The 14,792-nt window shown below is 27.3% G+C and overlaps 1 protein-coding gene across 1 annotated transcript; it reads right to left on the reverse strand.

Annotated features, from left to right (window-relative positions):
* Nucleotides 1–1,147: 1,147 nt before the first annotated feature.
* LOC119669578 (prisilkin-39-like) lies at nt 1,148–6,392 on the reverse strand. Its single transcript, XM_038079525.1, has 3 exons — nt 6,215–6,392; nt 6,020–6,122; nt 1,148–1,685 (listed from the first exon to the last, which is right to left on the reverse strand). Exons 1-3 carry the CDS (start codon nt 6,251–6,253, stop codon nt 1,216–1,218), a joined length of 612 nt encoding a protein of 203 aa, XP_037935453.1. The 5' UTR covers nt 6,254–6,392; the 3' UTR covers nt 1,148–1,215.
* Nucleotides 6,393–14,792: the final 8,400 nt, after the last annotated feature.

Consider the following 14,792-nt stretch of genomic DNA (forward strand, 5'->3'; position numbering starts at 1 on the left):
AAAGCTATGAAACTTAGATCCATTTGTTTTTTAAATATGAGAGAACATTTTTTCGTTGAATTAACATAACTGAAGGAACGCAATTTCCTATCAAAGAAACTGATTAAAGAATTTTATATGAATTTAAGTATCTTGTAGTTAAACTCAATTATTTTAATTAAATCATACTACATTAACGAAACCTTTGAGGCTTAGATTTATTTGTATATTTTTCAATGACTAAGAACATTTTGTATTGAAATAACGTAACTTCAATTCAAATTGTATTGTATTGAAGTAACGTAACTAAACAAATACGTTAATATTCTTCTGGGAAAATTAAATAAAGCTTTTCGTATGAACTCAAATACTTTGTAATGAACTCACGAAATCTAAAAAATCTATGAACCCTGTATCTATTTAAATAAAAAAGTTATAACTCAAATAACTCCTATATTGTTTATAGAGAAGAAAAAAAGATTAATAAACAAAAGCATAGATAAATAGAAAAATTCTATCTAATTTGTAATTGAAACAATTTTAATAAACGCTATAATTACATATTTTAATGTAAATTTGTAGAAAGTGAAATCAGATGGAATAAGTTAACATGAAAGGATCGTAGATTTGCTAGAGCATATTCCGCGTAGAATAACTTCTCAAAATGATTGATTATAAACTATTTTTAAAATATATTCTAAATATCTAAATGTATTAGACATTGTACTTCTTTTTAAGTTTGCTAAAAATAATGTTTTTTTAAATAATATTTTCTAATACAACTAATTATTAAAATCTCAAAAACAAAAAATTATGAAACACTTTTTATAAAATATGGTCAACTTTCCTGCATTATTCATCACTTTAATTACTTTACAATTTTACTAATATGTCATTATTAGTAAATTTCAACAATTTTAATAAGTAATTTAATAATTTACCAGCATAATTCTTAAACAATTACGCGCTGCTATGACACCTTAATTAGCGTTCAATTAGCCATGCAACATTATAAACTAACAGATGTCGTCATTGTGATGTCACAAACTGGCGGTAAGGTAAATTCTCACAAGCTTATTTAATGCATGCGACAGATACTATGAAATAAAAAATATTAGCTAAACAAAATGAAAATATAAGTATAAAGCAATTAGCAAAACGATAAGAATTAAAAGCGAAAATAATTTTATTATTAACATAATCATTAACAGAAACTACAAAATGTTAGTCAAACATTTAGTCAAACCCACGATAAGAGCCACGTCCGTAGTCACGATCCATTTCACGCCCATAATAATCGCTACGATCACGCGTTGGTAAACCATAGCGATCTGTGTCCGTGTAATAGCCATAACCACGATTACGTGCACCCGTATAATCTTTATTCCAATAACCATAATATTGGCCTAAGCCGCCATTACCTCCATAGCCACCATAACCGCCATTTCCTCCTAATATGTTTGTGCCAGTGGGGTAGTAACCACTTGTTGGGTAGTAAGTTCCACTTGTACTTGGATAATATGAACCGGGATTATTATAGTAAACATTTGGATAACTACTGCCAGTCCAACTAGTACTTGGATAATAGTTTCCACCTGTAGTTGGGTAATAACTTCCAGTTGTGGGATAGTAATATGTTGGTCGGTAGCTAGGATAGCTGCTAGTCCCATAGTTATAGCCATAATTTGGGTTGAAGAGACCTAGTACTGTAATGAAATTAAAAGAACAAATAAACATTTAAAATAAATTTGTAATGTTTAATAAAATTAATAGTGAAATGTCTTCATTTTATTCCAGATATTTATATATAAACTTTTTTTTTCATGAAATTTAACTAATATTTTTACATTAGTCTTATTTACATATGTACTTCAACTTATTTGAGTTTAATATATATATATATGCTAATATATTGAAGGCTGTTTTTTAAGATTTGGTTCCTATTCACTTATCAATGTTGAGCATAGAAGCTATATCTGTCATTTTAAAATTCAATTTGTACAAATATTGAAATCACATGATTATCGTTTTCTAAGCGCATTCACTGACTGGGTGCTGAAGCTGCTAAAATTTTATTAATAAACACTAAAGGACGATTTCACGATCTTAGCTTAACAATTATTTCAGAAACATAATTGAACTATTATGACTTATTTCAACTATTAAAGAAACATACTTATTATTCAATTAAAAGCCTGAAATCGTTGTGAATTTGTCCGTATATACTAATGATATCAGATACTTCTTTAATATTAAAAAAACACGTCCAAGGACGTCATGCCACAATTCCATTATTGAACATACTATCATGAAACACTAACTTTAGTTACTTGATAATGTCTTTGGCAATAGAACATATATCACTCTTAAACACGTTAAAACTCAAAGTCATCCAGACAATGTTTATCTAAACTTTTAAATCGACGTTCATGACTTTAATCTGAGTGTTATTAACAGTAGGATTTGAATTTTATTTTTCTTTTAACAACTATAACCCAATTCTGTCACCAATCGAGGGGCTGAATTAATAGATGATAGAATACTGTTGGATCTTTTTTACTTCAAATTTAACAGTTTTATATGAACGAAACTACTCAGATGAAAGCATACCTCAGAGTGTAGTATTTCTTCGGATACATAAGTGTACTTAACAAGTTAGAAGCACTGATCGGAGCTAATAAGAAGTTAATAAATTGTGTCATTTTAAAGTATTGTTTTACTAGGTGGATTGATAATTACGTGACTTCATAACAGGTGACAACTCCAGAACAAAATCAATTATATTTTGTATATCTAGCAAGTTTTAAACGACAGCAAATAATTAAAAAAGTGAATCGTGGTGATTATTTATAAAATGGAAAAATTGAATATCGTTCAGTAATGAAATTCGTTCATTAAAAAAAAAATTAACAATGGTGCAATCAAATTGGAAATGGGTCTGTTTACGGCAACCTTGCACCATCGTTAACAACAATAAAATATTGAAAAGCTCGTGGTTGTACGTGTGTTTTTGACAAAGAGCCTTCCAACCGTCCAAAAGAGACAACATCCAAAAAAAAATTGAAAAAGTCCACAATATTGTGTGAGATAGTAGAGATGACAAACATATCATATGAACATGTATTGAATATTTTACATAAATATTTAGGTATGATGGGTGCCGCGTTTGCTCACCATTGACCAAAAACGACAACGATTTTATCATTCAAAATATTGTTTGGAAATGTTTAAGCACAATCTAGCTAACTGTGAGCGACGAATAGTGACACTTGGATTCATTACTTCTTTTATCAAAGTATCTACAAAAAAGAACCCTTTACTATTAAGCACTGCCATTTGGAATTCAGATGAGCATTTGAATACAGTTCACCTACATTGAAATGGTTATCACTTGAACATTTAGTTGATTATACTTAAACAATACACAAAGACATCTTTAATTTCTTTACCATTGAGAATAATGAAGGACTAAATACATGAGCCAAATAACGTTGCTCTTCTGCATCTGTTCGCGTTTATTTAAATTATTTCTCAGAATTTTACTATGATGGAATTCTTATAAAATGGATAAAAATACTGCACTTTTTACTTTAACATGAAATTTATTTATAAAATTAAGCAAAGTCATTTATGTAATTAAATAAAGGATATTCATTTAGTTTTAATTTACTTTAACTTAACGTTAAGTAAACAAACAAACGTTTTGTTTAAAAAAATACTTCTTTTCTAATTATAATTACATTTTTTACTAATTGTTTAGATAGATTTTTCTAAGAATGAATACAGTTTATATATACAAGACTTACACGAGTTTATTTAACTAATAATGTTTCCGAAATTGTGAGAAATAGAAAAATAAATCGGCAAGAAAAAAATAACAAATATTATTTAAAAATTAAAAACAAAATTTTTTATTTAAAATTATATCCAATTAATTCATATAACAAAAATTATGTAAAATTAATATTTATTGAAGATTAAAAAAATGTTGAAATCTAACAAAACTTACATTCCTTCCTATTTTTATAATTCAAGTTCCATAGTATGTTGGGGAGATGATATGGTATTTTTTTTAAAACAGTATTAATTTAATTCCAAATAATTATTACGTTGCCTTCAAAGTAATATTCCTTTGATATAATGTAATTGTCACATTGTGAAATACTGAAGGAACGCTTTTTTAAAAGTGTTCTTAAGTTCACTCTGCGATTTCACTGTATCTGTTATTGAGAAACATTATTCCTTAAATGTTCTTTTATGTTTATCAAATAGAAAAGTGTCAGATTGTCTTATCTGAAGAGTGATTTGCCTGCGACATTAGATGTTAGCTTTGCCATATTCTTTTGTGGCATATTTTGCCGACTCTTGTGTTATTTCAAAATTTTTGTAAAGTTTCACATACGTCACATAACTAATCTATATCTTCAGGAATCTTACTAATAGTAATTATTCATTTGCCAAGCAAAATCTGTTTAGCTTTTTTTAATAATTTTCAACATTAAAAAATTTTTTTTAAACATAATTTGATTTCCTCCTAAAAGTTTTTCTACGAATCATAAGCTCATGTTTGTAACATGATATTGTCGTATAAGCCACTTGTAACATCTTACATCCTCTGCTGCCCTTAATTCGGGTTTTTAAATAAAATCCTACACGAACTGTTTGATTGGATATTTTGGCATCCAACAAATCGCCAACTTGTTCATTTTATTTGCTCGCTCAGGAAACACACAAACTAAGTAAACTTCATAGCTGATTGATAGTTAACATCCAAGTTAATGACAACCAATACATAAAAGAGTTCTTGGCTCGATAAGGAAAATAGATCATGAATAATTTATGACTCTTATTTTTTTAATACACCTTGTGTATTTGTAAAATTAATAACCGGCAGTTTGTACCAAGGAAGTAAGGCACTCCACATCTCAATTGATGCGATTTTAATCAAATTAACTCATAGGCAGTGCGAGTATATTATTTTGTATCTATACTTCATTATTTAAGAATAGTTTTTTTAAAAAATAAAAGATCCTGAGGTTGTTTTATATTCTCTTATTTTCTTATTCATACGTTTTTTTTTTGTACTGTTAGCTAGCACTTTCACTTCTACTAATTTAAATGTAAACATTTCCTACTTCAATAAGAAAAATAGATGTGTTATCTCGTATATGATATGAATATAGTTAGAATCTTATTATCTTTGTATCTAAAGCTGCCAGTAAATTGATATCAATATCAATTTGCGATGCATGACTTTTTCAAAAATAAATAAAAGTTTTTAAGTTGAAACTCTCCAGCTAAGAATAAAATTGTATAGTTGACCTAAGTTGGAAATACCTCAACATTAGACATAAGCCATATTGTGATCTCAATGAAATGTTTAATTTGTTGAAAGTAAAATTGTTTTTGTTAGTGTTATTTTATAGATCTTTATATAAGTACATATTTTGCTTAAAAACTAAATCTTCTATTATTATTATTTTTTTTTTGTTTTCCGTAGTTGATTGGTTTCGCAAATCTTTCATAAGTTTCATTATAAAAATTTAAAACTTATATCTAATTGTATATTGTGTATCTGTAAATTGTGTTGTCAATGTAAGAAATATCCACTCAACACTATACATATTTAGAATGCAGAACCTTAAATATAATACGATCAGAAGGGAAATACGCAGATCTTAGTAGGATGATCTATTCTAATAGATCACTTAAATTTATTTCCTCCTTCTATTAGTACAAAGTAACCACCACAATGAAGTAGTAAAGGTATTTGTATACAAATAACATGAGCTAGTGATTAATCACTAATGTAGTTTTTAACTTTATATCATTGAATTGATTAAACTACTTTTGAATGCTTATTAATATTTATAAGTTTATAAACTGAACTATGAATTTATTACTCACATAATTTTAACAACAACTGCAATCATTTTTAATTTAAAGCAATAGTTTTGCTTTAACTTAAAAGTTTTTTAAATAAAATAGTATTTCCGTCAATAATGCAATTTAAATAATTTATATAATTTATTTCACTTACACTTTGCGGATGTTGCTGAAGTATCTAAGTCAGATTTTCGTTCCACTGCTTTGCTTTCAATATTGTTATCCACCGCAGATGAGTTCGCAATTAATATTAACAACTGCAGATATGAAATAAAAAACATTTTTTCTGAATATATTCAAAATGCTTTCCTTCAAAAAACAAAAACTTCTTAACGTTGACACAACTTACACCAACCACAGGTATCAAGAATTTCATATTAGAAAACATTTTTTGGCAGTTTTTTTTTTTTAAATATTAATTTGAAGTTTATTCCTTTGAAATAATATAATTGAAGTCACTTTTACTTTTAGCTTTAAACTTTCTTTCAATAATTTTTGTTTCACGTTAAAGTGATTGTTTTGAAAATATTATAGATAATACTGTACAAAAATAAAATGTCAAAAATCCGATAAACCACCTCCACTTACGACGTTTTAAGATACTTTAAATCTAAATTTCAACAAAGCACTCAATTTATATTTTTCATTTTCCGGCTGAGTTGCGACGCTAGAAACTTTAAATTTGAATGCTTTATTACTCATGCTATGTACTAAATTTATATGAAATACAATTTTAAGCACACAACTAATCTTAAGTAAAGCCAAGATAAAATACATAAAAATTTCAGTTAAAAATCCATCAAATTTGAGCTTTTCTCATCGCTAGTCTCAAATTCAAATGCGAAAGCAAAACGATATAAAAACATTTTAAACGTCTTTTATGCTAACATTGCGTTTCGTATTAAATAAAAATTAAAATTATAAATAAATAAAGCTTTATTTATTCTTAAAGTATTTTAAGTTAAATACTGCAAAATTCACAGAGAACTGAAATAATTTAAATATTACAATTTTAAACTGAATGGCTTGTAATAGCCTCAAAAGCCTCAACTTCAGCTCATACTTCAATTTTATTTTATTTTAATATTTCTATTTAATTAGCAAACAATTTCTGTCAACTTATAAGCAAATTAACTTTAAAAAAGACTATGTATACTAAACTAAAATTTAAAATTGTTTTGATAAAAGCCGCTTTCAGACGAACTTTTGCTCTAAAATGTACTACACTTTTGAAGTCACATAATAAATTTTCACAAATTTGAGGTAATTACGTTAATAGTTGATGTCATAAAATCAATTTCCCTATTTTTATTCGAATGCTCACATATATCGACTCTTAAGTGTTTTTGAAAATTGGTCCTTACAACTACATAGAAGCCACTCTTCTCTATAGCACAGGACTGAGGTTGTAAACAGATTATTTGATGAGTCATCTCAATAGAGTTGTTGTTGTTAGCAGATAATCTGATAGGTCATCAAAATAGGTTTTCTGAAGTTACAGAAGTAACTGAAGTAAACTTTGCCAAGGCGGAGATGAGTCTGGCTTTCATTCACGTGATTACTGAAGGAATAATTTTCCACATTTCATTATTGATTTTATTAGTGTAACATGTTTGAATGAGGAGATATACTTCTAGTATCTGTTTATTTCAATGTACTTTTAAGTATAGCTATGACTTTTATTGTATGTTAACTGCTATTGACTTTACACAACAGACTCTGCTTTCAGATTTTCTTTTTCTTTTATGTTTTCTTTTATTAATACACTTATTCCTCAGTTATTGTAGTTTTCTTAATTTGATTCTGCTACTACTATTGTCCATTTCCCACAGTGGGACATACGGCCTCAATAGTTCTTCTAAGTCTGAAGAATTTTTCTATATAAATTATTTCTATTTAAATTTATTTGGTGCTTGTCTGTAGATGTCGTTCCAGGGATATGGTGCTTCAGCTAGTTCGCTTCTGCTACCTTGCCTCGCTATGACAATAATATTTTTAATTTTAACTGATGGCTTCAATTCTGACAGAATTTAATTCAATAAAACTTATTCTAATACAAATTTAAACTAATTAATTATAAATAATACAGAAAAGTGTCGTCACCTACTTAACAGAGTTAAGATTGAGTAACTACAAAGGAATCCCTTAGTGTTGAGATAGTAGTGCTAGACAGTTTATCAGACAAAATATGAAAACAATTTAGCTACAGCTTTCTGATGGAGAAGTTTGTAGACAAATATACGACTGAAGATTTTACCGCAAAGACTATATGGAATATTCGTAAGTACCGGGTAAAGGAACTGCTATTATTTCTACTGCAGTCTATTTATTTTACATCTACTACTGCGTTGCTTGCGTTCCTTGCGTTCCTTGTTAAAGAATATTTACTTGTGCGCGTATTCGCAAAAGCAAATTTACAACTCTGTTTCCGGAAAATGAAATAAATTACTTTAGCTTTTGCAGATGTTTTTATTGTTTGTATAGTTTTTATTATTTATTTATTTTTTATAAAGAGGTTTTCGAACAGAAGTGAAACAACAACAAAAATTTATTTTTTTTTTTTATAAATTATTTTAATTAATTGAATTTTTGACTATCCATACAGCTGTTTCGAGTATTGTCAAATACCCTTCATCAGTGGTCTTGGAAATAATTCTTATATTTAATTATTCGTAAATAATTATTTTTGAGACTGCAAGTACCTGGAATCGAACTCAGGTCCTGCCAAATATGAAGCTCAGAATCAGCGCACCTTAACCAACTGATCCAAGGCCGTACTTGACTTTAATGTTCGCATATTTTTGCTGGAGTTTTGTTACTTTTGCTATGAAAGTTTTTATTAACAATTTTGCTTGCTGTATTTATATATTAGAACGAAATCATAAACCAGCTGTAGATTATTTTTTAATGCAATAAAATGTAATGTAATGTAAGTAAATATTAATAAATTCTAAGAAAAGTGTATTAAATACACTTTATAGAGTGTCAAATTTTTCTTCATTTTTTTTTTTTATTCAGTTTAATTTTTAACAAATATTTTTTTTGTGCAGTACATTACTTAACTTGAGTTAAATTTATTTTTAATTCCTGATTTAATTACTTAAGTAAATGATTTTAAGAATGATTTTGATTGTACTCTTTACGGTGATTCTGTAATTACTCCTATCTAGGGATCTTTCTTGTGCCTCACTTGTGCCTCACCAACAAAATATATATCAGATACAGTGGTCTTTCTCAATGAAATGAACTGTATGGACTCTATCGCTTCGTAATATGTATTTATATATGTTCTGAACGTATACTTATATTTTAATATCTTCTATCTCATAGAAATATGTATTCTATCTTACACATATATTAAATTTCATCAAAATAGTTAAGTGCTTAAATACTATTAATAAATACTATTTCTAATATATTGTTTAAGAACTAATATATTGTTTAATATATATATGAATATATTAATATTCATATATTTAGAACCAGTGACCTACTGATTGGAGTCTTCATTAATCCTCGATGTGTGCTCTTCTCAGTACACTCAACTAAATACTAAGCTAAGCGTTATTGCCGTTAAAGGTAATGAAAATAACATATAACTTCTACCTATCTGAAATAATATGCTGCTACAGTATTTAAGCATATACTTAGACATTATTAAGATTTTATTACCATATTATCAACTCCGCGCTATAATACAATTTCTTTAATACCACTATGTTAAGTGATAGTATTATTTACTCTACTATTTTATTTTTAATTTAATTAATAATATTCAATACATACTCTGATATCATAACAAAATTTTGCTAAAAATATTGATTGAACGTCAATATGTGATTGCAATTGGAACTGTATGGTCCAACAAGTATAAATCTGTAGTTGGAACTATTACTGGAATCCAGAAAATTCGTATACTTGAAGAAACGCTGAAAACACCACTCCAGTTTTTAAGCATTAATACGAGCTAAATATTTTTAAAGCACTTATGCATTAAAAATTGGTATTAAGGCAATAAAAATAAGTGAAAAGTGTGAGATAGGCGCCAAACTGCCCGTTTTATAGGGATGCTAAGGGTTCACTAGAATAAGGGGCAGTATCTAATGATTTCAAGCAGATAAAGTAAATGTGGGTTCACATTTTTTTTATTAGAACAACTTCAGAAGCAATCTTAACAGTACAGGGAGGGCTCTGTTACGTGTTGTGTTCGCATGAAATATACATGATTATTCCATGCAAATTATATTGCTTCAAATATAATGCCTCCTTCAACATTTTCCCTTTTGTCAGTGTTTTGTTTTAGATAAACAACCAAAACAAATTAGTCATAATATCTCAATATTATTATAATTGCAAAGCAACTTTACAGTGGTTGGTTTTGTTTTAATATTTCATGACACTGCCTCGCCTTAAAAATTAATTTAATTAGATACGAGACACTTGCAGTTATTGGCTGTTATATTTTTATTTAGAACATATTTCATGCAATTTGTTCAAAAGTATATATATATATTACTTTTAAGTTCTGAAACCGCAGGTTGAACTAAAATAACCAACAAAATCTACAAATTTAATGAGCTTTTTGTTCGAACCTCAGGTCGTTCGATATAGATATTTTCTATTTAATGTCTTTGTTGTTGTTATTGACAATCCAGGTATTTATTGTGGGCAATATAAGCGTTTTATAATTGAAGCGTTTTCGTAACTTTTTTTTGTTTCAGTGTAATGTTTACACTAAGCAAATATTGACACTCAAACAGAGAAATATTGATTTTGTTTTGTTGCTTAGTATTTCATTAAGAAATTTTATGTCAAATTTTTCCCACTTTGTGGTGGAGACCCAAGCAAATGCCCTTGAAGTTATTACCGAATTCATTCATAAAAATTGCAATTTATTTTTAACACAAAGGTGCGGTTATGTATCTCGTATCTTTTTGTGTTACTTACACAATATTTTACATCCTGCAAACGCTTTATATGAATACTTGTAGTTGAAAACCACAAGGTTTGGTGCTGAGTCAACGACATTATTTGAAATCTGTTTTAAGTAAAAAAAATATTAGAAAAGTTTGCAAAATTATGTTAAATTATTTAAATTTATGGAAAGAGAATAACATCTGGCAGATAATTTATAAAAGCGTCTTAAAATAAATTTAAATTAAATAAATTTAATTGTTAAAATAAATATATAATATAATATTAAAACTAAACAAATTAAATTTACTAAAAAAATTATTTTGAATTAAGTAAAATATAGAATTTCAACAATTTTAATTTGCTACGACTGAGTTTTAAATTCTTTTAATTTGCAATAATTTGTTACGCGTAAGGAACTTCGTCTAAGTTGAACTGCTTATTACTTTTGTTCTATGAGATATTTTGTAAAACTACAAATTAAGGTAATTTCGAAAATTGTTTTAGAAGTATTTTGTTCTCACATAAAAGGAAACGAAGTTTCTCTTAAGCATAACATTGGCATTGAATTACAAAAGTTTTTAAGTAATTATAAGTATTTTGTCAAACTATTAGTTAAACAGCATAAAAAAATTTATGAAAATACATGCATAGATTTTGCTTATGTTTTAGATAAAATTATAATTTTATTTTAAACATAAAAAACAAATTAAATTTTTAAACAAATGAAAATTACTTATACATATTTGAATATGTACATATTTACTTTATATTAATCGAAACAAATATAAGTTCATTTTAAATCCAAAGGTGCGAAAGTAGATACTTGAGCTCAAGTATTTGTATATTTAGTTTGTTTGCATTTGTGATTCACTTGTTTACGTTGTACAAATAAATTTAACTATTAAGTGTAATAATTTAAATTAATACATATTTCTTCTTTTGAAAACTTAAAATTCCAAGCAAAAAAATAGAGCATAAACTATTTATTTATAGAATAAATAATAAAAAAACAAAAAAATTCTGAACATTTCCCTCAATGCTTCCTAGGTATCAATATTAAATACATTTTTCTCCATCTATATCTATAAATTATACACATTTATATATATAATAGCATTTTAACAATTATCTATTAATTTGTTTACTGATGCAAATTTACGCCTGTGTATTGTTTTTATATGATTTATGCATGCATTCAAAATGAAAGTTCAGTTAAAAATGTTAACAAAGTGTTATACCATGAGATTCTTAGACTCGTTGTAGTCTCAGCAGTTTTGTGTTAAAAAAAATTGTCATATGAGGGATAAAGAAAATCCCAAAATGAACCTATAGCTAAGGTAGCACTCTATATAAATCATTGCTTAGTGCTATTTATGAGCAATACCATTAGTGGGTCATTGAAAAACGAAAATAATCGACATATCTCCATCTCCGGAATAGACCCGTGTACAGCAATATTTTGTGTTTTTTCATTACCATACTATACTATATACTACTATGCTATACTATATGTTTCATTGTCAGCGAAATCAACAAAATATTAAAGTGAGTGAAGTGTTTGAAGATAATATTTTTTCTAGAAATGATGCTGTAATGTAGTCTCTTAGATTTACCAGCAGCAGAGTATTTTTTGTTGAAAAATTTGAGGAGTCATTAGTCTATATGGATTAGTCCACTGTTATTCCACCTTTGAAATGGATTGAATTCATCATATATAATATACAGTCTTAAACATCCGAAACAGTCACGGAAAATTGCGTCCAAAGTGTTGTTTCGCATTAATGATATACAACTATTATTCAAATAAAAACAGATTCGAAAAATATGCATTTGCTGTTGGTTTCCCTTCATTTGAAATTCTACAACTATCAAAAATAAATCATATTTGCATATATATTACAGAAAGACAATATATTTGATCATGTAATGTTATAGAAAGCGAACCATTGAAAGATATATTCTTCTTATTAGTATTGAATATATCACTTATTATCACTCACACGTTTATTTTTATTTGTTATTTTACATTTAATTTTTATTTTGTCAATCTAAAAATTTAGCAAGAATTTAAATTTGAAATTAGTAAGGTTAGATTAGGTTGAAGTGCGATCTTATGCATCAAAACCCAGAAACAATGACCAGCTAAGATACTACGTATAAAAACACTATTAAAAGCCAAACAAAGAAAATAATAAAAAGTCATATAATGACCACAGTTCCCGACGCATGGACACTGTCGAAATAAATAAGCACGACTTGACTATGCTCCTAATTTTGACAGTTGAGACAGGTAGATAAAAACAAGTGGTCCCAAAAATATGTTTTCTTTCAATGGCCAAACACTGACACATTAGATGATAAACAGCTTAATCTCCTATTTTACAATAATGCTACTACGCTAAATATGATAGATCAAAACTTATTGCATATCTTTTTATACGAAATAACCTGCCATTTCCAATAACCTAATACTTAGTTAGTTCCGCTAGATAGTATCAGCTAACTAATATATTTCTTGTCTAAATTTGTCCAAAAAAAATCCTATAGTATGACAAGAGTATTCATTTACCCAGGTTTTTTTAACTACTGAAAGATTTTTTTTGTTTAATAGCCAGCTAAGTCGTTTACTAGAGATGTTCCTGTGTCCAGGTACTTAGGTATATAAATAAAAACAAAGAACCTATAGGCTATATTGAAAGAAGTCTAAGATTCTTAACGAGGAAACTAAAAAGTTTATTACAAATTTCATAGCAACTTTACTGTACGAGAAAACTACGATATCTATATTAAAATTACTATTTCTCAGGACCAATTTCGTTACGTATTTAAATGCCAATAGTTGTAATGGTTCATTTTTTGCTTTAAGCCGTCAGCAAATTCTTGGAACACTCGGATTGTACAGTTATTAAAACTTAATGCAAAGTTCTGGCATTATAATACACCAACATGCAATATATATTTGTACTTTTTAACACATGCATTATTAATATCTACTTTGTTGTTGTTAAATAACAACTCAATAGCAAACGTTAAATAACGATTACAATTCGTAGATGTGCTCTGCGTGGGACATAATATTGTTTCAATTTATTTATTTAATATTTCTTACTATTTTTTGTACTTCTTCGTAAAAGTATTTTTTTTCATACTGCGGATAATACGAAAGATACCACTATTACTGCATTTAGTAGATATATTATGCAAAAGGTGCTCAATTATTTTCTTTACTATATGTATATGAGACATTTCTATATTCTACATTACAATACAATTTATTTATATTAACTTACTGAAAGATATAAGCTAAAAGGTGCTCAATTGAGTAATGAACAAATATTGCAGACATACTTACCCTCATATATACCTAAGTAATATTCTGAGAGTCAACCTTTTTCGCACAATTTGTTATAATCTTGAAACCTTTAAACTGAAACAGTATATAATTTAAAAATTTTTTTCGATGAACATATCGATGAATGCATAAAAAAGAAACTCAGCAAGGGAATCTTAAATTATTTACAGTAAAGGATAAACGAAAATTCGATTACATGTCATTTTATTGAAAAGTGAATTTGTAGAATTCTTTTGCATCTCCACAGCTTTGTAACTATTTTCATGAACCACATATGTTTTGAAAAATATCAGAGTATGAATGTTTTGCTATAATAAAAACATTCTGTGGAAAACTTCAATTATTTTTATGACTTCACGTACTTTACCCTTGTCAAGCAATGTAACAATCTGAAAATCGATTTCACTACATGAGTTCCATTTAAATGTAATGGTTTTATAGACTCCATAGAATTTCCTTTTTTGTTTTTGTAGTTTTGTAAGGAATACCTCCATCATGTGGTTATTCAGTAATAATTTCGCTTTAAGATGCTTAAGAAAAGAAATATTCATGCAAAGTAACATATGTTTATATTTTATATGAGAAAATTAAGACAAAACTACAAAATAAAGTTAAAGATATGAAATAAAATGACTAACAACGTGAAGGCAATAAATGA

The sequence above is a fragment of the Teleopsis dalmanni genome, chromosome 1 (genome assembly GCF_002237135.1).
Source record: "Teleopsis dalmanni isolate 2A chromosome 1, ASM223713v2, whole genome shotgun sequence".
Lineage (NCBI taxonomy): Eukaryota > Metazoa > Arthropoda > Insecta > Diptera > Diopsidae > Teleopsis > Teleopsis dalmanni.